The 25,487-nt window shown below is 33.6% G+C and overlaps 1 protein-coding gene across 2 annotated transcripts in view; it reads right to left on the reverse strand.

Moving 5' to 3' along the window:
* The window catches only part of LOC125050191 (COUP transcription factor 2), a 72,371-nt gene that overhangs the window by 17,056 nt on the left and 29,828 nt on the right, over positions 1-25,487 (reverse strand). For both annotated transcript variants that reach the window (XM_047649844.1, XM_047649843.1), the window contains one exon: positions 21,154-21,696. In XM_047649844.1, the coding sequence (XP_047505800.1) occupies positions 21,154-21,696 (543 nt within the window). The remainder of the gene's footprint in view (positions 1-21,153; positions 21,697-25,487) is intronic.

Below are 25,487 nucleotides of genomic sequence, written 5' to 3' on the forward strand. Positions count from 1 at the left end.
TTAGTGACGCTACAACCTTAGGTTTGGGCCTCAGACTTTAGTATCTATTTCGTGATCATTTGTTTTGACGTGACAACGTCTTATAATTCGATGGAGCCGGCTGCACGCACGAAAAAACATGACTCATGCGGCGTTACCTCGCTCTGAGGCGTTCCATTAAAAATTGACATAATTGTATTTATGCGTACAAATAAATGTAACTTGATCAATTCAATTGTGATTTCCATTTACCTCCTTCTCTATATCCATACAAAATACCTATCAAACAAATAAACAATTTTTTTTTTGAAAAATGCAACCATCCCATCAATATTTTTTTATGACGTTTTCACGTTCAACTATCGTCAGTAAACCGACTTTACAGGCAACCGATTTTTTTATTCTAATAGGCTAGTATCATCAGCCTTCTGTACGGTCTACTTTTTGGGTCTAAGGCATGCCGGTTTCCTCACTATTTTTGTCCACGTTCGAGTGTGAACCTAGGCAATACCGCTACGAATGTTATATTGGGATTGATTTTTAAAATTGTGTGAAGTTATGTTCACCTAAAACTTTTGATCTAAATGTAACAGTAGCAGTGTCAGATATTAATTAATTCCTTGTATCACAGTGCAGGGGACACGTGAATATTCATGTGGTCACAGCTCGTTAGGTCGTCGGCGGTCAGTATTAACAATCTGTCGGTGAAGGGTTGAAATCAGAGACCGCTGTTCGTCAATAGATATATTGAAGTTGCCCTATAGAGTAAAATGACATGAGAGTTATATTTTGTTGATTTTTGAATAAGCATTATCTCCACAGCTAACAATAAAATCCTTTGGTATATGCAATAAAAATTTGGTTAACCGACCGCCTCAACCCTACACTAATAGACTTCCTATGTACGCAATGAACACTCGTTCATACGGCGAAAGAAACCTTAGACGTAAAAATAGATGGTCTGTGAAAAAAACGTTCACCTGCTAGCCAATCAAACTAAAAGAATACTAAAGATTTATCTAAGACTAATACCTAGAGGTTGTAGCGCCACTTTTTAATTAAAAAACTAATGATTAAACATATGAAGGCGTATATAACGTCTATAGACTTATAAAGTAATGAAATAATTAATAAAATCAAAGCTAAAGCTCCCTCGACAAGTAAATAATGAGCAAACAATTTAAACACACACGCCCGTGTTCACGCTCTGCTTGTTCGTCACTTTGATATAACGAGACTTTATGATGATATTAAGATGCTTTTCAAATACCTTCTATATTTACTTTAATGAAACGTGAGAATTCCTAGTTCAAAACACATTTCTTAATTTTATTCATGTAAAATGAAGTATTCGAACATACTGTCACCTCCCCAGCACCGGTGCGAATAATTAGCGAATCCCTTATAAATCCGGCGAAAGCGTAAAACGAGATAACTGAATCTGTTTAACAAGTTTTACGAATTAGAACATAGCCCTCGCCATAAAGGATAGATAAAACGTGTCGTAATTTCAATATTTTACCCGTCTTTGTTTTGTTTGTTATTTGACAAAACAATTTCAAATGATTCATTACTGTATGGCCTATACTACTATAAATTTTAATTCTGTTCTGGCTTTAAAAATCATATTTTTATAAACCGCCAATAGTCTATAAGCAAGATGGCGTCGCAGCATGACGTATAGTCAAGTTTTTATTGCGTTAATTGTCATTCAGACATCATTACGTCATCGTCGATTCGACTAATCTGTGGCCGTTTGCGTCACGTGATTGACGTAAAATTTAATATTTCAATTATGGATTGATAAATTAATGATTATTTACAAGTTTTACTACATAGATTAGTTTAAAGCCATGTTTTACACAGATTACTCTTAATGACATTTTATTTTTAATACTGTCAAATAGTCTATTGACATGAATTAACTAATGATATTGCATCTCTTTATTTATGATCGGCTTTCTCAACCCGAAAGTTTTGATTTTGTTGGGAATCCATATGAATTTATGTGAAATAAATGTAAATATCAGGTTTTATAATATTTACTCCTAAATCAACCCTAGTTGCTGGACATCGAATACAAACTATTTCCTATATATCGGTCTTATGTACAAAATAATTATGAGCCGTGATCCCTCGACAGTTGGACAAACACAGGCCCGCGGGGACCGACGTCTTTTTATCGGCGAGGGACCGCAAATTTCTATTTGCATATCTGTGCACTCATAAATCTCTGTTTCACTTATTAGCCGCTTTTCCCCAGCCCGGGTCGCCCCGAACGTCATGACAGGGTTACAATTTCATGCTTGTAGAATTATCAAAAATTTGATACCACTAAAGAAATAGTGTAAAGCCCGTCACAGACTTAGCTATATTAACATACCGTACTATAATATATATTATAGCAAGCTACCACACACTGAGAAATATATATTTTGCCTTCATTTAATTGATGTCTTGCTATACCATAATATATATTAATATGCAATAATGTATATTACGGTATCGCTTGGTGACGTCACAGAAATATATATTATAGCTGTGCGGTCACGCGAAAATTAGTATAGAAAATATATAGTAATATGCCTAGCCATAAAAATATTAATATATATTATAGCTAAGTCTGTGACGGGCTTAATGAATTTAATGAGTTCGTTATGATTGTTGTTATCATGAATAATTTTTGAATAACACAACTGTATTGGGTAATTTTAAATGCCGACATTTTGCTCTACATTGGTAGAAATAAGAATAGGCATTTAAAACTACTCAAGCCATAAGCTAATAAAAAGTGTTCTAGTGACATACTTACATGATTACTTGTTAGTGAGTTGAAGGACAGTCCACCGTAGTTAGTTGTTAAGTGACCTGACTATGTGCTTAAAGAAAATGTGGTTAGTGATATGTTACCACCACCGAAATTCCCTTACCACCAAAAGCGTTGTCCAGTAAAGCAAAATACAATAAGTATTATATTTATATAGTATATTTTTATATAATAAATTATGCTTACTATTTAAACATTGCCATTCTTATACCATCACCATATCGAAAATTGTGTAACCATTTATTTATAAATTAACTTTTCAGCTCCAAAACCAAACGTAAGACAAAACTGTTTATAGTTAACAAAAACTTTGTAAAGCACATGCAAAAAGTGGCTTAAGTTTAACGTTAAAGTTAACGAATGTAGAAGGGGATTCTTAATTCTATGTATATATGTACTATATTTTACAAATATAAAGTTATAAAAATGTCACATATCCTGTATATTTTCGCCAAGGCTTAAATCGCAGTAAACAAAAACCGTCTCCCCGCCCATATCACATTCAATATTTCAAGCAATTGGTACCAGGACATCAGAAACCTTCAGAAGCTCAATGGTCAAGAAGCAAAAAGCTTTTAAATTACCACTCTATCAAGACCTTCTCACCCCTCAAAGTTACGCTGATCTTACACTAGAAAGTATTCTTTATTTGCTAAAGTAGGGCTCATTTTACACTGGTCGTCCGGTACCTACAGAATTTTCTGAATTGGGTTAAATAACGGGATTTTAAACCTTATACCATTGCAATAAACGTTACGTAGGGTATATGTGGGTGATTGTAAATATGTAATGCGTATCAATTTCAGAATGGCCGCGGCGACATCGTGGCGTACGTGTTGTGAATGTATTGGTCTTTTTTATTATTATTGAGTAGCTATCGACTGCATTACTTTAAACCCTACTGCTTTTAAAGATAGTTAAATAAATTATTTCCTATGTTTTATTAATCTTTTATAAAGATAAGTAATTTTATTCATAAGCTATTTTTAAACTAATACAATAATTCAAATTTACTTAATCAACAAATTTTGCAGGTTGGTACATCTATGCTAGTTAAGTTTGTGATTATACTTTTGCAGGTGGCAACCCCAAATTCGTCACAATTCATTGGCCTAATTGAGCAATAAAAAATCAGAGCATTATAAAGAAAAGGGAGGATGGCAACACCTCATTTCACGCATTTTATTCGAAGGGCCCTGAGAGGCACTCAATAAATCTTGTGGCGGAAACGTTTTTTTGTAAGACGGAAATAGTTTCCTCGCAGGATATATCGGTATGTAAGGGATATTTATGTTTTAATGGTGCATTGTAATGGATTTTACTTTGGTAGGGAATTCGAAATATTAGGCCTTTGTATTTATAATCTATGACGCTTCAACTCTCTGATATCAGATTTATCCGTTTCTTTAATATTACTAAGGGTCTGTTTCACAATGTACGGATAAGTTCTACATAACTTCCAAATTAGCTATTTATTACTTATTGGTAGGATAAACACTATTGTTGCGTTTCACGACTGTCAGATAGCGCTATTCGTCACATAAAGTCGTCATAAGTTATGAGTCCGATGAAGTATCAAATAGCACAATTTATCTTCCAAATAATTTATGTGTTGCATAGCTATTTGGTACTTTATCCATACATTGTGAAACAGACCCTTAAACTGATAAGCCTTCTATGCCTGTCACTTGTCGCCATTTTTTGGATCTAAATAAAAAAAAAAAAAAAAAATGGTAAGATTCACAGTCGAGACTAGCGCAAACTATGACCATGCTATACGGTCTTAGAGAAGGCTTTGCTGTTACCGCATCCCGCCTAGGGCGATTGTTGATGGCGCCTTGGGGTTTTAGTGGGTATGGACAATAGCGAGTCCCACATAACCCTCTTGCACAAAGCAGTTAAGCTTCACCGCACAGGCAAGTGTCATTGCGAATAGCAAATCCATTCTTCGAAATTTAACTATTGCTATTTAAAATATTTAATTTCAAAACTCTACAGATAAAGAACAAAGCATCAGCTATATAATAAAGTTTTTAACAGAATAGATGACACAACACGTAATTTTAATTTACAATTTACACACATACACAAAGTCTTTTTGGAGGTTAAATCGCGAACAAAGTCGAATCGAAAAATATTAATGTTGTTTTGTTATTGTTATAATATATTTTGTAAATCGTTCTAAAATGTAATAAATAAATAAAAAACAGAACAAATAATATATAGATAATAATGTTGTATTTATGTTAGCGCCTTGTGTCTATAATGAATTTATACCAATTTGAGGAATAAATTAAGTAGATTAATTGCATATAATTACATCTTATAAACTAAACATTCGAATTAATGGGATAATTAATCAGTACATTTAAATGAAATTTGATTCCGAGGTGTTGAAACTATAATTCAACACCTTTCTTTTACATAAATTAATAAAAACGTAATATTAATCATAACGGTAATTGACAGATGATTAAACATGATTAATTTAAATTAATTCATATTTGTTTATTTTATTATTCAGATTGAATGGATTAAATATCATTAGTTAAAATATATTATATGTAGTCCAAGTTTTTTTTCATTTGACATTTGTGACATTTTGAAATGTCACTAATTTGTAATTCAAACCTTTAAAGGAAACAATTTTTTACCGGATTGAAGTTATGTATTTATGCATTATAAATTTACAATTATTTTACATAATTTTAAATTTAACCGACGTTTCGCGTGCTTTACAGCATGCGTGGTCACGGTGACTGAAGACAAAAAGTATCACAGCTGTAGAAAAAGTTGTATTATCTGTATTTATTTTCCCCGGAGTTGGTATCGACTAAAAGATGGAGGGTTTGGAGGGATGGAGGAGACTAAGGAATGGAACTTCTGTTTTTCCAGATACCTATTATCGCTATTCAAAAACAGCAAATGGACAATTTTAGGCAGGAGTACCTTCCATTAACGAGACGTTGCACTAAGTGTGACTAAAGTCTGATAGATTTTTCCAGCTTGTTTCTGAATCTCTCCCTGAATCTTACCCTAAGTAATACTACGAAACATACTTTTATAAATTGTTCAGGAAATATTGGCTGCACTTCGAATAAGTGAAACGTGCCTTGATTTTATGTGAATAACCCAGGTCATAGACAGTAGCGTTTTACAAGAGATTTGTTATTATTTAAAAAATAATTAGTAAACATTGATTTGAAACATTTCTACTTTAAGTCGAAATTGTACGATTTATAAAAAAATACACGTAGAAATAATAATCTTTTCCTATGGTTTTTTGAAGTAGGTTCTAAAAGGAGGGTACTTAATATAAATACGTACAGTGTAAACTATGTATAGTTCAAGGGTCCGAGCATTCGTTATAGGGAGTATTCGTTATAGGGATGCAATTAACAATAACAAAGGCGAAACGGCTGTTATGACATCAGGTGTCTATCTTAGAAATTTTGGCACCAAGGTTAGTTTCGTAAGTTCGTAGATTATAAAAACAATTACACTTAAGTATGTGTGGATGTCTAAATTTGACAATATTTCTTTGTTATAGAGAGAGGCTGTTGCGTTATAAAGAATAACTGTACGGCGGTTTGTGTTGTTTACGTTATAGAGAGTTTACACTGTATATAATAACTTCACTTGAACTACTCAAATGCTACTAATAAAAATTTGGTAAGACCGTTATTTATCTAGCAAGTGTAAAGGTATGTCTTAATATATTTTATTTGGGACACTACAAGCCTGTTCGTTTATATTAGCAATACCACACTTTACGTGTTTGAGGGTGCATAAAAAATAAGCTCTCAGAGAAGTGCGTTTTCACACTTCATACATAAAAAATACAAACATAAATCACTATTTGCCATGGACATTGATTCCAAAACATTTTATTAACAGTTTCACGAGCGATTCTAATTTAAGATAGGGAAGGTTTTTACTGTAGTTAGAAGAGACAATCTCTTTAATGTTTAAAATATTTGTATCCAGTGACCTCAGTTGTAAACATAAAGCTATTAGCATACTAGGATATATTATGGCATCGCAATGGTATTTGCGTTGCCGCTTCTAGACAGCACGCTTGCCGACACAAATTTATAGGTAAAAGTTCGCCGAACCGGTTATCACGAACCGCCCACAACAAAAACGTCTCTAATCCTTTCTATTATGGTCCTTATTCAAAAACTATACGCTAAGCATTATCGGATACTTTCTTAATTGTATAACTACTCGTAGTTCTGATTATAAGCCTTATTCAGTTTATAATAAATATCATTTTGGTACAAAAGACATTTTCGGCCTTGCCGCCGGTGGATCGCTCTCACCTTAGTTCACGTGTGAACTTAGATTAACCTGCTATATAGAAATGTCGCGTCAGGTGTATTTAAAGAGTTCAATCGATGGCTTTTTTAATTGGTTGTGTAATAATGTTATGATGAAGTTGTGGGGCGTGCGGTATCTAATACTTTTATGTGAATTTATGGCATCGGGTCACGCCTTTTGTTCTTAGTCTTGGATATTATTAGTGCGCTAATCAAATAAAATAAAAAGCTTTATTGATGCATTTATAGCTTATTGTTTTAGTGTTAGGATTTTGTAATATTCATGGATGATAAACGTGATTGAACATTAACGTTCTTTATTATTGTTCTTTAGCTATTAACTAAGCGTAGGTATTAAGCTAGCTGTTTGTGAGCTGTATTAATTAAGTCCATTCTAGATCTTAACATAGGTATAATATTTGTTGGAGCAGTGTTGGCCTAGTGGCTTCAGCATGCGACTCTCATCCCTGAGGTCGTAGGTTCGATCCCCGGCTGTGCACCAATGGACTTTCTTTCTATGTGCGCATTTAACATTCGCTCGGACGGTGAAGGAAATCATCTTGAGGAGACCGACATGTCTTAGACCCAAAAAGTCGACGGCGTGTGTCAGGCTGTCGTGAAACAGATGCAGAAACTTGAGGCTCAGACCTAAGAAGGTTGTAGCGCCAATGATTTATTTACTTTATAATATCTGTTATGTATGGTGACTAAACTATTTGTTATAATATTGTATTTACTTAATTAGTATAGGTGACAATTGGTACCAAATGGTACAGGACTGTCAATGCTAACCACTTATATGGTAGACAGTGATTTACGGGAATCACCGTGAATGGATGCGCCATGTAAAGAGGCTTTGAACCGTTAGTGAAAGGGTTGGGCCATTGGCAATAGAACCTTCCATAAATTTAATTGATTAGAAGTGATATCTGATTTCACACGCACATCAACGTATTTTTTTATTAAGATTAGTACCATAGATTACAACAAAAGATTTGAATTGGCAATTAATATTCTATTAGGTTACAGATTATACAAAAAGTAGAACACTAAGATTTAAAAAAAATGTGGGAAGAATTTTTCTGCCGTAAACCCTAATTCTAAATAATTATTGCTAAAGCAAAAATTACTTACAACACTTCCACATTGAACACATCTCACTCTCATTCTTTTCCGTTCTTTCTTTTTAATATACTGTGCAGTGTGCATGGTATTGTTCTAGATCCTATATGTACATTGGTACCTATTTCATCGAAAACAATAATTACATAAGTGATGGGAATAGTGATGACAATTCACAATCGTGTTTCATATCTTATCTGATCAAACATAAGAAACGGTCAGTTTGGACATTACTTAATAGGCATGACTCAACTAATTGCGCTGCGCCTGCGCTCATTTCTCCTTCGATTTAACACCTGTCAACATCGCACTGACAGCGCATGCCATATAGCTGTATTTTAATATCAAAAATCTATTATGTACGATGTCATCGCTCGTTTTTTTGAATGTGAATTGGGTTATGGGCATAATCAATAAGTTTTGAAATAATGGTACACAGATTATTAGAAATAGACGTCGATTTTTTTACGCACAACTAGTTTTGTTAAACTTTGTTAAAATTAAAAAGAAAAATAGCATAAAGTGAGTCACAAGTATTGTCATAGGATATTATTTTAACATAATATTTTAGTAATATTTTTTCAATCGATTTTATTTTTAGTTTGCTTTTAAAATACAACCTAAACTAATGAGTTTTCTTTAGGTTTTTGTTGAATAAAAATTCAAATTGCTTTGAAAAATTTATTAAAACAACGTTCATTTTAACTATACTTTATTTAGAGAAGCATTACTATAAAAAAGCTAGTCGAAGTCTAACTTCTAGAAGGTCCACACTATATAACAATTTTAGAAGTTTCGAAATCCGATACATTATATCGTATAGATATCCTCACGCGTTATTAATCTAAGATCTAGCCGTATAAATCGATTGTATGGAACAATAGAAATCGATTTCATATCTCGATACACGAGTTGGAATCGTTTGTTTGTCTTTATGCGAACGGTGAAATGTGAGGTAACTTTATCGTATTTTCCATGTGAACTATTTTTATGTTCCTTAAGGTCTGGTCACTATAATTCAGATTGATTGACCATTGTCGTCATTACATTAAATTATTTGGCAAATTTGTGTAAGCTAATATTGCTCAGATTGCTTATATTCAATTGGTTTGTTGACATTTAGAACTCTGCATAATGTTCATTAATATTAAAATTCATAATCAGATTATAGCCATAAACAGAAACAAATGCATGTTTTTCTTTAATTATGTTTTGTTTTTCTGCGGAGAGAGACATTCATCTTACCACGTCTTACTCTGCAGTAATTATTCAAATTACTTTCTTATCACTGCCAAGCAGTTTCTTACGACCCCTCCTTTTAACTAATTTATACGTTGTTTATATCATATTGAGTTTAAATATAATTAAGTTTAGAAAAAGTTCATTAAAAATTTCATCAATAATTTGTACATAAACACAATCCATGTGAACACGTTTATCATACGCGAATTACTTTTTAATTTATAAGTAAAAAAAAAACAGTGACGCTACAGCCTCTTTAGGTCTTGGCCTCAGATTTTTGGATTTGTTTCATGACCATTAAATCTAATAGGCAAGTAGGTGATCAGTCTCCAGTGCCTGACACACGTACAACTTTTTGGGTCTAAGACATATCGGTTTCCTCACGATGTTTTCCTTCACCTTTCGAGCAAATGTTAAATGCGCACATAGAAAGAAAGTCCATTGGTGCAGAGCGGGGATCGAACCTACGATCTCAGGTATGAGTTAATTTATAAGTATAAATTAAAAGTAAAATATGTTATAAACAAATCCTATAACTGTTCATTAAGATAGAAGCATAAATAAGCATTCTAAGTGACGTGAAATAATCCTTTATAACGATATCTCATTAAAAAATAAAATTATCATGTTTGTCGCAACTTAAAATGTTAATTCAATGATAACGAACAGTAAACGGACGTATTTCTCGAAACTTACGAGTAATTTTAATTCAATACTTTAGATGTTTTTTGTTTTTTACATTTTTATATTTCAATCCTTTTTATAATCATGATTCGTATAGGCCATTCATTAACATACAATTAACTTGCTTGCACGAAGAAAAGCAACACTCAAGGATAATCGAACTGGAGCCGGCTTATAAATAAAATTATTAAAACAACAGAGTTCTAAGGCCAAGACCATGAGCACTTTAATTACAATTCATATTAATCATTTAATTGTTTAAACGTTTAAAAGATATCTTTCCGACCTTTTTTTAGATCAATAAAATCGGACAACTCGTTTTGTATTCGTGACAAATGGAATTTAGATAAGCTAATACCGATACACGAATCGATAAACGTGGATCGATGGATTAGATCGATATCTCGGCTTCTGAATGTGACTTATAACTACAGGGTCAGAGGCTGTAATTTGTTAGTACTGCCTAGTTGATAGCATATTGATGAGGCAGGGAAGCACTAGACGACCACGAGAAAGGTTGATTTCTCTAAACTTAGTAAATCAATAATTTTACACGATTAATTCTATAATTTGATAAAATTATAGAAATATAGATAAGATTTCCAAGAAAATGGAATTAAACTTATGAAAAAAAAATTATCTAAAAAAGGATCTTTATAACTTTTCCATTGACTAAGTCATTACGAATATAGTTATCTTAAAGGTGTCTCCTGGCAAAAAATGCAATATAATTGATATACAGTCAAAAACGTTTACGACGACATCGTTTAGAACAACATACCGGTTATAATGACCAAAATCAAAGGTCCCCACTAAAATCTATGTATTAGGTCAAAAGACAAAAATCATCAATATACACTTATGAACGTCAAAAAACAAGAAATGTATATGAATTGCTTCTAACTTTACATTTAGTGCCAGTTCTCAAATCAAGGGCGTAGAACGGAAGAGAAGAACTGGCAATAAACTCTCCGCCACTCTTTTTAATCGCCATGTTTTTTTTTACACAGCGTTTGTAAGGAGCTGCAAGAATTACACCATGTGCCAAATAAAAAAAAAACATAAATTAAAAACAAAGACTTGTTCTCTATCGGTTTTTACGACCAAATATTACTCATATTTGGTCCCTTCGATGTCGTTATAACAGATTTTGTCTGTAAAACTAAGAAACACCACGGCCTATAACTTCCTTTAAGTTAAAAAGAAAAAAAGCTTAAATTACATGCTACCGGTCTTGCACTCACGTATTCCCAATCGTTTCCCTAAGTACACATTAAAATTCATCCGTCGCAGGGTTAACATCGTCCAACGATAACCATTAGTCCCTTAATTTGCGAGAAACCCTTCACCTATCCCTTCCGTATCGCTTACCAGATAAGATGCTACCCATGTTTAGTTTTCACAACTTACATGGTAAATAATGCTAATGTTTAAACCGATCTATGATACAGGTCTTATTACTCTAGCTAACGACGAATGTTTGTCTTTTATTTATTTAGTTATTAAGCTTACGACATCACACACAGTCCTAAATCTACTAATTATTCTACAAAATCTTACATCTAAAATGTGTGACAATTAATGTAAGCATAAGTTTCTCAAAAAAAAAATAAATAGAAATTAAAAAAAATACAATTAAAACATATACGATAATACAAGCACACATTAAAATGAAATAAAATTACAGAAATTTGTTGGTAGTTAGAGCAGAAAAAAAAGAAAAATCATCAGCAAAACAGCGAAATTAGGTTCGAGAAAGGCACCCCACAATGCTTTCTTTTAAACCGATCAGCCCACTACCGAATATATTCAGCTCCGGATAAGCTGTGTTAGTTTTAAAGTGACTTTTATTCGGACAAACACTCTAGGCCTTCTCTAGTATGTGTCAAAATCTCCAGGTGAAAGTGGCAGAGACACGGGCCTGTTGGATCATAAGCTTGTAAACTGTAGCTTCGAACTAATAAACGAATAATCGATTTTGGTGATGGCAGTTATGAAATTGCTAAATAATAAGTAATTTCAAATGAATTAAAAGCTGTAATATTTTTTTTATTTTCGTTAATCTAACTACTTCATTTGCTTAACTAATCTGCAGATAATACATGACAATTGACTTTTGACATACAAGAAGCGATAATCTTAAAACTCAATATAGAAAAATGACATAGAATAAAAACTTAGACCTGTGAGTATTTTAAACATCCTTTTGCCCATTCAAGAAGATAGTTATTTGCCGTTGCCATAGTAACCACATATCCGTTAATGACATTTTGCGCAAAACTGCTTGCAATGTGTTCAAATAGTTACGAGGTATAAGCGTTTTCACCTGATTTGGCATTATTTCATTATCATAATAGTTTTAAGGCAAAGGGTCAGCACTACCGACCTCCGTAAACAATAAACAATTGTGCTTACGTGTACAATAATTAACCGGCACAGTTTGAACCCTGAACCCTTAAGTGAGCGTTATATTTGAAGGATATTATAATCGGAGTATAGGTCACAATAAATTGGTCGTTTTGTCAAATGTACTCGGGTTTGTTTAATGTCTATGTAAACACATGGAGGTCTATTTTGTACATCGAAATGTTAGTATTAAATTTATATATCTATGAAAAGACTTTTAGGCATACAAAGAAGGTAGACATACAGAAAACTAGCTTCATTTGTTACCAAAAATTGTGTTAGGAAACTATTATTTTTAATAAGTTAGAGTTATTAATTCATATATTTAAGCTAATTGTAAATAATCTTGTCAAGGCGTAAGTTAGCTAAGTTATTTGATAATCACAGTCCGAATAGTTTAATGATTCGGTCCGAAAATTGTACTGTATTATTCACAGTGTAGCAATAATACTTTACGAGATAACACGAGCCCCCTACAGCGTTGTCATCATACTTGTTACCCATTTAATATGTCACCTTTAAGGCTGATGAGGTGTTGATAATCAAAATGACAACTATAAAAAGGTAAATGAATAATTAAGAAACAGGGTAACATTTTTACTCAAATCTTTTGAATATTCTATTATTTTAAAATCTATTCTCTTTGATTCGAGTAAAACATTCGAAAAAAGAGTATAGACTTGTTTTATCATTGAAAGGAATACTTAGTACCACAGATAACGAGATATTTGTACCCAGATGCATAGTCTTAGTTCCGCCCTGCCGCCTTTCAGATGACACAAACTTCTGGCTATTGTGCCTTATCGCGAACTTTGAAGAATAGCCATTCTCAATCCAACTGACAGCCTGTTTTGAACTCGAACGAAATATGACATGTGCTTAATCGAGAGTCTGGGCATAGACTTCATGATGGTTCACAGATAATAGAGGTTTAATCTTACAGAAGGCTCAACGTCATATTTTAAAATTCGAATTTAATGCAATCGTAAAGTATTAAATAAAATTCAATACGACAAATAGTTTATAAAACTAAATTGTAAACTTAAATATCAATGAATTACAAATTCATTAACCGGACACTGGCTCTCAACAAGATTAAGATCAACAAGCCAAACAGCAAACTCGCCAAGAAAACACACAAATCAAGAAGATATTTAATCTGTGACAATAACGTTGGAATATTGTGAAAGGGATTATCCCGAAGGATGTGTTCACACTGTTTTACGAGATCATTAAGGAACTATTGTCATTAAAACAATTTTAAAAGAGAGAATTATCGCCTTTCTTAAATTTAATTACACAATTTGACAGGTACTACAACACTATACAGCCATAAAGTATAGACGTTAAAAGCAAAGTAATTGACGTTTAAGCAAATATGACATAACATTTTATGAACGTAATTTTGCCGCCTTTGACCCGCATTGTTCTAACTCAATAAATGTCTAGTATGTATAATATAAATGAGTTTAAGAACTTTACTTTGTCTTTTAATAATATTATTTTTCTCAGTCTGACAGGTGATGTCCAATATTATGTTCGTCATGATTATATTATTAAAGTTTTTAGTTTAGGGACATTATAGCGTAATATAGATTTCAAGTGATCAAATTTTTCTGTTTTCAAAATTAGAACTCGGTCCACCCACAGACTAACAAACTGCAACATTTAAATAAAATACTCTACAATTATTTTTTATTCTGTATAATCGTAAGTTATGTACTTATTTGCGGTATAGGTACCACAGTAATTTATGCTCACTCTGTCTACGCTATAAGAAAATCAAATAATTATTGTAATTAAAGTCATGGTTATTTAGGCCCTCGATAAACGGTATCGCGGTAAAATAGGGTGAGGAGGGTTAAAGATTAGGAAGCGACTAACAACATCTGTGGCCACAGCCCAGACCTCAACCTCAACCCTCCATTGTTCGGTCTATCCGACCCGGGTACACCCTTACTTTTTTTATTTCACTCCTCGTGACAAGGGATGGAGTACTGATAGCACTTCAATGGTATTCCTTGGCAGTTAATTTAGGAAATATTTTCGTTGAATGTGTTTCAGTAAAGACGTAACAAAAATTAAAAAACATTTGTCTTTAATATTTAATTTTCATACGAGTTTAATATTTTTGAATTGCGTAATGGAGGACACTAGACCTCGTGGCCGATCCCGTATTCTTAGGACCGATTAGGTCCTTACAGGTCTTACTATCATGCAGGCGTTGAGGCTTGCCGAAGACAGGGGGGGGGGGGGAGTAGAGGAAATTGTGTGGTAACACTAACACGACTTTCAAAAGGGGGGGAATGAAAAAAAGGAACTAGACATTACCGACATTGATATCACCTGTGTATCTGGCAACCCAGGTTTGACACACGATACTCCTTCCCTGACATATTAAAATTATTTAACGATAGTTGCAAACATATACAAATTACTTGATGTTTTTGTATATTTGTTTCTTTCATATGTGAAGGTAATATTATCGTACAGAAAGCTCGAATATTATTGCCATATCAAGTTAGTAAAACAATGGTCAATAATACGTACATTATAGTTATTTTACGCTTGCCTGCTGTATCAAATTGAATTCGATGTTATGTAAACTTATAAGAGCTTGTATAGGCCAAAATATAAATGTCCAGTCTTCGTTTTTTAATTTACATTAGTCAAGGATGTCTTTTATTATTTTTTATTTACGTTTTAATACAGTAATAACGTTATAATGTAAAAAAATTTACGCCTTGTGGTCGGAGATTCGACCACAATTTCCTTTGTCAAAATATAATCAAAGACGATTAAATATGAATTGTGAAAGTGTATGTGTCATTCAAGAAGTTGTGTGTAATGGGTACTTCTAATGCGTTTTATATATTTTATGCATACATTAAAAAAGTTGTCATATTCCGTCGCCCTGTATTCTATATATATATATGGTCTTCGTTTGAGGCTCAATCACGCCTAAACCACTGATCGTATCGAAATTTTTCCTAGATGGTTTATGGCTATTTATTTATTAAATTCCAACGTTCCTTCATTTTTTTATTGCTGTTTTACTTTTATGAAAATTTATCCATACGGACATCACCGCGGAAACATTCGGGGAGGCTTCCTAGAACCTCTAAACGTCAACATCTCTCCAAAACTCGATTTTCGAAATATTTCAATTTTCTTAGCGGGAAGTTAAAAAGAAGAATAATAAAAATATGAAAAAAAATAAAATAATGAAACATAAAATTTATTTTAATTCGTCTAGCAAAGCGGGCGCGAAACGGCTAGTAATATATGTATAAATACCCAATTCCATGACATTCTCTCAGACTCTCCTACGGAAAGTTAACACTAATCTGCTTATTTTAAATCAACCGTGTTATCATGAGTGCCATTCTTTAACCCTTCATTGATGGTAAGATAAGGAATGCAAATAAACCCTCAAACAATCACATATTAATACAAAATAAACTTTAATACTTGGATCGTAAAGTTTAATATTCTTAATTAATAATTTTAAGGGCTTTATACTTTTAGATAGGAAAATAGGTTTTAGGTCAATTGTAATAGAGCAGGGATTTGTTTATTGTCTTTGTAGTAGGCGAGGGTGGTTTCAATTTTCGCCACATTTGTTTTTTTATTAATATTATGTCAAAGTGTGACCTCAAAGGGGATTTGTTACGCATCTGTGTTGTTTATTGCAATTTTTGGGGCAGTTTTTGCGTAATTTTGGTTTCTACGTAACGTTATGGGATATCTAAATTTCCTTTTTGTTATAATAGGATGAGCGGTGAGTATTAATGCATCACACTTCATACTTAAAATATATTTTGCAATGCACGCCTTATATTTTCTGCTTTCCTGGTATCTCAGGATTTAAAAAGGGCCTTAAACATAGGAATCAGTTACGAAACTTTTAAAATTATTTGTATCGTTTATCATAAAGATTGTGAAGTCATTGTTCGATTTGGCGGGTAGGCGTAAAATCGAAAATAATCGAATTTACAAAGGGTATGAGAAAAACTATTTGTAAATCATAAAGGCAGTGTAACGGACATTTCAATCAGTTTGAAACTTACATAGTCATCGCCGAACTTGACCACAAAACTCAACTATTGCTAAATATTTGTCGCTTTATTATTATAGTATTTGATATAATAAAGTGAATAAAAGTGTTCTTCACAAAAATTTCATCCTTCCGACCTTTGCGGTTACTTTATCAATAACAGATTCCATTTCTTGTGTTAAATCTTTCTTTTACTGTCTCATATTTTATATTTTAGAGTAATTTATTTGTGTTCGTTGAGTGGATGTAAAACAATTGACGAAAGGACAGTTTAATTATGATATTGTTTTCGATTGAGGGGCGCATCCAGGGCCGAATTTAGAGGTCTGGAGGATTCGAGGCAGCAAAGGAGTGGAGTGGCCGGGGGGGCTGGCCCCAAATTATTTTCAAAATAAAATGAACAATATTTTTCAGTCGAGTTTGCCAATCAATAATTTATTGTGAAACCAAGTTGATATTTAACAAACGTATCAAAAGAAAAGTTGTTTACTAGTCGAAATTCAAAACATTTTTATTGAAGTTTATTCCGGGGGCCCCTCTTTTGTATAAGCCCTGGGACTGTAGCCTCGGTTGCCCCCCCTGAATCCGGTCCTGAGACATCCCTATAACGTCGGAGATATACGGTATCAGTTGCAATTTCAACTAGTAAATAGTACTAATTCTTTTCTATATATCATATTCGACAGCTGTTCTTTTTCAAAGAAAAATGAAAGACGATTTCGACTTGTGTTTTGGATTTAAACCTCCAGCAGACTTACAAATAGGTGTCTTGTGTGTCTTCTATTAAATTTGCAAGTAACGTAAGCACAATGGCGTCATGATTGTGGTTGGAGGCGGGTGTTAAGTTACAATAATGCGAATTAAGATATTTTGTAATATTTAAGTCGCAAATACTTAATGTATTGTAGAACGTACAATTGAATAATAAAATTATAACTATTAATCATAACTGCAACGTTTACTATCTATGAAGTCACGGAAACCCTCAATGCGGGACACAGGACAAATTTCTTCGTTTGTTTCATAAATATTTTTTATAATCAACAAGGTAGCTTTCTGTTCCTAGTTTTATTGTGATAATCTATTTACTTTTATTCTTTAGTCATAGGTATCTAAAAACATTGTTATGTGTCCAATTCGTCCTTTCAGAAAAACGCGTTTTTTCGATATCCACAGTTGCAACCATATGAAATCAATTTTCCTTTAGTTTAAAAAAAAAAGTTTTTTTTTTCTCTTCCCGTTTGTTGTTTATCTATAAGCGCTTGTCACGTTAAATATTGTATTTGTTCCTATGTACCAATGTGTACTGTGCCGCGCGTCCAGCTTTTATAAATACAAATGTGTTGTCATACATATTACAATGAGCTTACACTGATTATTAATATGGTGTTGTACTTACGTATTGAATTCAAGATTTATCTAATATATAAAATTATCGTGTCACAGTTTTCGTTGCCATACTCCTCCGAAACGGTTTGACCGATTTTGATGAAATTTTGTGTGCATATTCAGTAAGCCTGAGAATCGGACAACATCTATTTTTCATCCCCCTAAATTTTTTATTTTTTTTTATTTTTAGACAAAACTTTTTGTTTTCATTTTTAAATGATACAACATGCCAAAATACATAAAACCCCTCATTTTCACCCCTCTACGATCAACCCCTATTTTTATTATAAATGATATACATGGCAAAACGACGTTTGCCCGGTCAGCTAGTTTGATATAGAAACAAGTATACTGGAATTGATTTTGTAACTGATTTATATTAGTTTTATAGGTTTATGCAAAGATGAGAACAATGCACTTCCTTTGAAATAAAGTTTCGTTACATGAACAACATAGCGAGGTATTTTGTAACGGTGTAAGTTATAAGCAATTGCAATATGGACGGCAATTGTCTTAGCACGAAATTTACGATCTCTTTGTCATTATAAAATAGTCAAATATATAGTGTTAGTAACTACTAGTTAGTAATAGTTAGTATAGTGACAGAAACATCAGTACATAGAGCGTAGCTAAGTGTATTTATACGAAAAGATACTACCTATGCGTTAACTATTTAATTTTACTCAAAAAATCTCCTTAAGATAAAGAAATCAATAAATTCATTTTAAGACATGTTGCTATTATGCTTGCTATCAATAATTTTTTATACTGTGCTTTAATCGATCATATTATTCCCTTTTTAAATTTAGAATTCAGATTCTACTTTTTAAAGTTTTATATTTGTATTAAATTTAATATGACAGCAGTATTTTTTTGTTCGTGAAACCGTGTTCGGCGATAAAATACCAAACAAATTCCCAAGCAAGAATTTTGTCCCAAACACCAGGCGTCCAGAATGCAAGGGAAGGTTCAACCCAACACTTTTTCAAAATCGTGACCACAGAGTCACGAAGTGGTTCCGTTATGAACATATGTGCATCCCGCTCGCTCTACTTCCTTAGCGGTTTGTATAAAAGAGACATATTATTCGTGCTTTAATTTCTATTACCTATTAGAATTACATGCTGAAAATTAACAATTGAGATAAATGCCACTAACGGAATTCTATTGTTTATGGCTTTTGCTATTAATTTTAAATTATTTGTTAAATAAAACGAAACGTTAGTACAATACCTGTCTATCTATAATGTAGATATTACAAAATTAAATTGGACATACATTTTCCTAAATATTTCATAAAAATAGAATTTTCTAATAATTAACGTCGCTTTCTTGTATTAACAATACACGTATTTAATTATTATTAAGAATAAAAACAGTCATGATGACGTAGCAAAATCTTGGTTTGAAAACTGACATCTCGAAGACGCTCTGATGTCTATTATTTGGCACGTGCTTAAGATCTATGGGTGCCGAGTACGTACGCCATAGATAAAATATAAGATGTATATACTGTATAATATTTTAATATTTAATAGTGTAATTTAAATTTAATCTGTTAATTAACGTATAATAACACAAGCAACACACTAACAAAAGTACATATATTACAAATATTAAAAAAAAATAATGATATGTCATGGAGCAGAAATTCTTCGTCTGTTTTGGCATGAAATCGACCTGTAACTACCAACGCAAAACCATTATTGTTTACCGAATATCGATCCAGGATAACCTGCATGTATAGCACTAAATCACGACCACTGTAGATGAGACTAATTAGACGAAGAAATCATTCTTCTATTAAGATAGATGTAAATTGTATTGAACCAAGCCTGTGATTTAAGGAGGTAGGCTGTGCCACATAGACTCAACACTTCCCGTTAAATGCCTAACACATAGCAATCGATCCATGTAGTCGCAGTTAGAGAAAGTTAGCCGACGGATAAAACATTTATTACTATTGCATATTCATAGTCCCCTAAGGCACTAGCGACCAGTATAACATGAACCCCGCCTAACATTCACATGGCTGCACAATGTGCTAAGCATGTAAGCGATGAAAGCTCTTTATAAAATAGTTGACTACTCCTTTGGCGATGCAATGGTGAGTTTATTTTTGCTAATATTTGCCGTTTCTAGCTTACTGTGTACTGGATTTTGTTTTGTTAACTAGTTTTTGCTAGATATTAAATAGGAAAGTGATGAAACTAAAATAGCTTTATGTACGGTAATTCTTATGTAAAGTTTAAACCAGTATATAAGAGTACCGAGCTAATATTGCAGTCTTAATATTATACCGTGAGAGCGAAATCCAGTTTCTATTAAATCTAATCAAAGTGAAGGTAACTTTACTATAAGGCACACCCGTTCTTGTATACGGAATTATGAAAGAATAACATAAACTTAATTGTTTAAATGAAATAAAAATGAAACAAAATATAATTTTTAAGAACATCGCGCGTGTATTCATAATAAATTAACTATTTACACGAAATAAATAACTTAACTAAAACGGTTTAACGACCGCCTAACAATCTTAATTTGGTAATACTTTGGAATTCAATATACATATCACAACGTATAAACACCGAGAACAATAAGTCGCCGTCTCCCCATGCAATCGGGTCCGAAGAGCGTGAGTTATTATCCTCATAATACAATAAACATAATATACGCATCGCCGCAATAACGCGGTAACCATCCCAATGCCAAGTGACAAAGCCACCCGACACCTCAAAATGCGTCCCAAAAACACTCGCTCGTCAATCGGCGTCAACTCCCTTCATTTTTGTAGCTCTTTCCATCCCATACTTTAAATGAAGTGCTCTGGTCGGGAGCGCGAGGGCTACTTGTGTAATTCGGTTGTAACCTTGATGGTGACAAAAAACTGCCGTACGATAGCGAAGAGTTGACGCCAAGAGACGTATCGAGTGTGGAATAATACCCAGAGGAAGCTGCTGACGGTGGCGGGACTGGCTGCTGAACTCTACTCGCTTCAGCGTACGCGTCCAAATGTGTTCTTACTAGAGTCACGAGCTCTCCATAATTCGTTACGGCCGTACCAGCCCCCGCCACTCTGTACAGCAGCAACCTCGCCTCTCCAAATAAACTGTCCAAAATTTTACCTGTCGTGAAGAGGACGATGGCCTTCAGACAGGAGTACTCCGCCGAGTCAACGTGGAGCGCTTTCAGCTTCTCCACTTGCTCTTGGAAGATTCGGATGTGGTCCATAAACGCCACCACTCGGTCAGCTGCCATTGGTGACGCGTGAAGACCGGCGGCGGCGAGTAAGGGAGCTACATGGAAGGGCATTGAACACTGTGATGCATTAAGGACGAATAACTCCGACCAGACAAGCCTCAATAACGCCACTTGATCTGTCACTTGGAGTTCAGGGAAGAAGGGGATATTTCTCGCCCACTCTACGGCTGAGAAGAGTAACCTTGCTGCTAATTCGCAGATGTTATCTATTCCCATGACGTTGGTGGTTTGAACGCATTGTCCATATCTTGAGGTCGGGTAGGGTTCTGCTCTGAGGAGTAAAGATATGTATGAGGAGAGGTAGGGATGGTTAAGTCCAGCGGCGGGGTCGCCATTCGTTAAAGCGAATTGACCCGGTAAAGATAAGCCCGCAGGCTGCGTCGGTGGCACTCTCCCTCTTTGGACAGCTGTAACAAAAGAAAGAAGCACATTAAAATTACGAAACAAACGACTAACGGATTACATAAAGCGCGTGTAAATGCAAAAACATTAATATAGCAATAGAATTATGAAATAAAACAGATATAAAGACAGCTATTTAACAGTAGATGGCAATTAGCATGTTACCACAAGATGTGGCCGTAATAGCTTAGTTTATGGCTTTACTAACAACTATCTGAGTTTGGCGCATAAATTTATATTTCATCGTATTAATACATCACTCAGAATAACAACTTACGGAGACGGCGTATAACATTTGCGATACGATATAAAAGAAAAGTTACAAGAGTGTCAAATATCAAGTACCTGGGAACATTTAAACCGAATTTGGTAAAATAGATCTTGCGTCAAAATGTCGTGATGATACTTGTTACGGGTTATATATAACCGAGTAATGCGTTTTAAATTGTCGTGAAGCAATATCCGACCCTCTGACCTCGCAACAGGTTGTATTACTTTCTGTTTTAAATGCAATTTTATGTGCTCAATATTACATCTCAATTTAACCTTAGATAATCAATTACGTTGCAATTGGTTCAAATGTTTGTTTTAATTATATTTATTACGATAAAACCTGTGGTAGATCATTTAAAGTTTAAACCGTTACGTTAACAAATACAAGTTTATTAAAATAAACTCAACGTTTTAGTATTAATGGCAAGTTAAGCAATCCAAGATGAAATCTAGTGACCATAACACCCTGTTATGGTATAATGATGTAGTATTGTCAATTTCTTCCTTATAGACAAGTCAATATAATCATTAGCCTATACTACAAGTATGCGAGGAACTCCGCAGCGTAGATGTTTTGGGGCCAACTTTTCCAACTTAAAATATTTCGTAGAATTAGATCGTAAAAAAGATAATCGTGATATATAATCGTGATTGCGACGCGACTATTCTGACGATTAGTCGTGGAAACCGTCGCTCGATTGAGCATTAGTTCCGAAATACGGCGTTAAAATATCGATTCGAAATGTCAAGTGCGCTTGGAATGCGGTGCGCGCGTTTTTTTGAATTTCTTTTTTTGAATGATGGTAACGCGCGCGTGCTGACTTTTTTGATGTTTGAAATCGGATTTGGCTTTTATTTCTACTATTATTAAGTAATATATTATGGTTATTATTAGTTTTAGTAGAAAAATTTGGTGTGAAAGTGTGAAAGCAGATACCATAAAATATATAGGTTCCTCTTTAGGAGCCACGATATACAAAATAGATTTAAAAACATTAGCGGTATCTTAATTCTTTACTAAAATCACCTAAACAAATAAAAATAGGAGAAGAAGTATTCCTATTTTAATTTGTTCACACGATTCATAACGCACAATCGAATACAATTTTAAGTGTTACATAAACAATTCAATTAAAGAGTGGATGTAATTCCGCTGAATTAGAGTAATTGCTGGTGCGATTATCCGGTTTCGAATGTAGGCTGAGTATAATCTATGGTCGATTCTCCCACGCTGCGTCGACACCTAGTCTAATAGCACGTCATTATTATCTGTCGATACATCGGAACATCACTATCTAATCGATGGATTGCTTAGCAAGCTTGACTAATTATACTTTTACGGCCAAAATTAATAATGTATCCTCAATCTATGATTATAACCAATCTTGGACTGATTCATATCTAAAGACCGATCTCCAATCTGCATGCCAATAAACATTTCTGGTATCCGATAGTTTATTTGACAAAAGATTGACAGCAATCTTTTGCGTGATCCTTGCCTCTCGACCGCGTTTCGTTCAATGCAATATGTTGTGATCAAGCATACCAAAAGTTTGCTGTTTTTGGAACGAAATAAAATAAGTAAGACTTAGGGTCTGTTTCACAATGTATGGATAAAGTAGCAAATAGCTATGCAACGTTTTGTTTGTTTTTTATTACGAACAAATAAAGTTACAAAATTCTATAGAAAAACATAGAACCTTAACCTTTTTGTTGGTCATTTAATATTACTTGTAACGAAACGGGCTGTCATGTCATATTGAGTATTTAGTAAATATTATTACAAATATAAATTTTCTCTGAGTAGTTTGTGTAGGTATGTTGTTTTTGTGATTTGAGGTTGGTTCTTTAACTTAAAAAAAATGTCTACGCAAAAACGTGAAAGAAGCGTCAATTTCAGCCGGGAAGAAGTTGACCTTCTAACTTCGCCTGTTGCTGACCATAAAAATATATAAGAAAATAAAAAGAGTGACTCAGTCACCTGGCAGGAGAAAGAGCAGTGCTGGAAGACGCTGGAGGCGCTGTTTAATAGCACAAGTGGGGTAAACTTTCGCAGTGCTAAAGCTTAAAGAGGGCTACAAGAAAAAAGTCTGCCTTGATACATGCTGAAACATATCGTACAGGAGGTGGCCCTAGTGCTGCTACTCCTCTTACCCCCTATCGAGGAAAAAGTCAAAGACATGATATTGTTGTCTGTCGAAGGAAATGAAAGTCAATTGAAAGGAAGAGCTTCTAATTAAGAGAAAGCAATGGGCATTTGAAGAGGAAGAAAGAGAGCATAAAAGAGAATTATGGGCCATAGAAAAAAAAATATTGTTAAATAAATTAGAAAAATAATAGATTTTGTGCCTGGAGCGAGGATGTATTGTATTAAAAATTTGTATTTTTATTTAAATAAAAGCATTGAATTTTTATTTAATTTATCTCAAAAATGTTGTAATTTATAAAATATTATAGTAATAAAGCAAAATAATCACTTATAAGATTACTTCGCACACTTGCATTTCCCACGTTGTCAATTGCGCTTTGATCAATATCATCAGCTTGTTCATCTACTTGTTGCAGTAGTTCAAAATGTTCATCTCGCATATCAATAGCAATATTGTGCAACACTGCACATGCCACTATCACGGCTTGCACACGAGATACTTGAAGCAAAACCTTTTTTGACAAACCGATTTTGGGGAACCGATTTTTTCCAAACACCATATTATGTCCTTTCCACCACATTTCTGCTTCGTATTTGAGATTCGTTATAAAGATGTTCTGCTGGAGTCTTGAGGTTTTGAAGTGGAGTTAGTAGGTAGTATCTATAGTAACAAATATTTTTGGTTGTAGCTAATATTTAATTTTTTTTTGCAAAAGTTGATGAAAAGATGAAACCTGCAAGAAGTCATATATGATAGACATCACTTTGTGTAAAAGTGTCTCCAAAGCTTCTTTTGTTAACCTAAATCTAAATGTGAATTCGGCGTCATTCAGGCTCTGGGTATAATTAATTCTTGTCTTCTTATGTCTTCGCACAGAAGTACGTTGTCTTCTTCCAGCTTCAGAATTACTATCCCAATCGGATAATTGCATTTAAACTTCCAAATCACTATCACTAGAACCGGAAGATGACGAAGATGAAGATGATTCCCAATGAATATTAAGTTAGGTCGCAATCCCAAACCCAAATCATACGAGTTTCACCGATAGCAATCCGAGATTGATTTGGCCAATCGACAGTTGCTGTCAAAATGGACAGATAGGTTGTTGGCATGAGTAAACATTCATTTTCATACAGAGGGCAATCTTCAATCTCTTATCCGCCCTCTGAACGATTGGTTGAATAATTAGATTGGTATCTCAGTCCATGTATTGAATATTGGCATGCTTTTCTTTAGAAATGGATTGAATTGTCAGTCTATGACAGCTAAAATTGGATTGAGATTGCATATTGGTTTTGGCCGTTAGTTTTGTGATAGCGGGGATTCAAAAGATATTACGATGGTATCTTACAAATGTTGTGTACAGTTTGTAT

The sequence above is a fragment of the Pieris napi genome, chromosome 6 (genome assembly GCF_905475465.1).
Source record: "Pieris napi chromosome 6, ilPieNapi1.2, whole genome shotgun sequence".
Lineage (NCBI taxonomy): Eukaryota > Metazoa > Arthropoda > Insecta > Lepidoptera > Pieridae > Pieris > Pieris napi.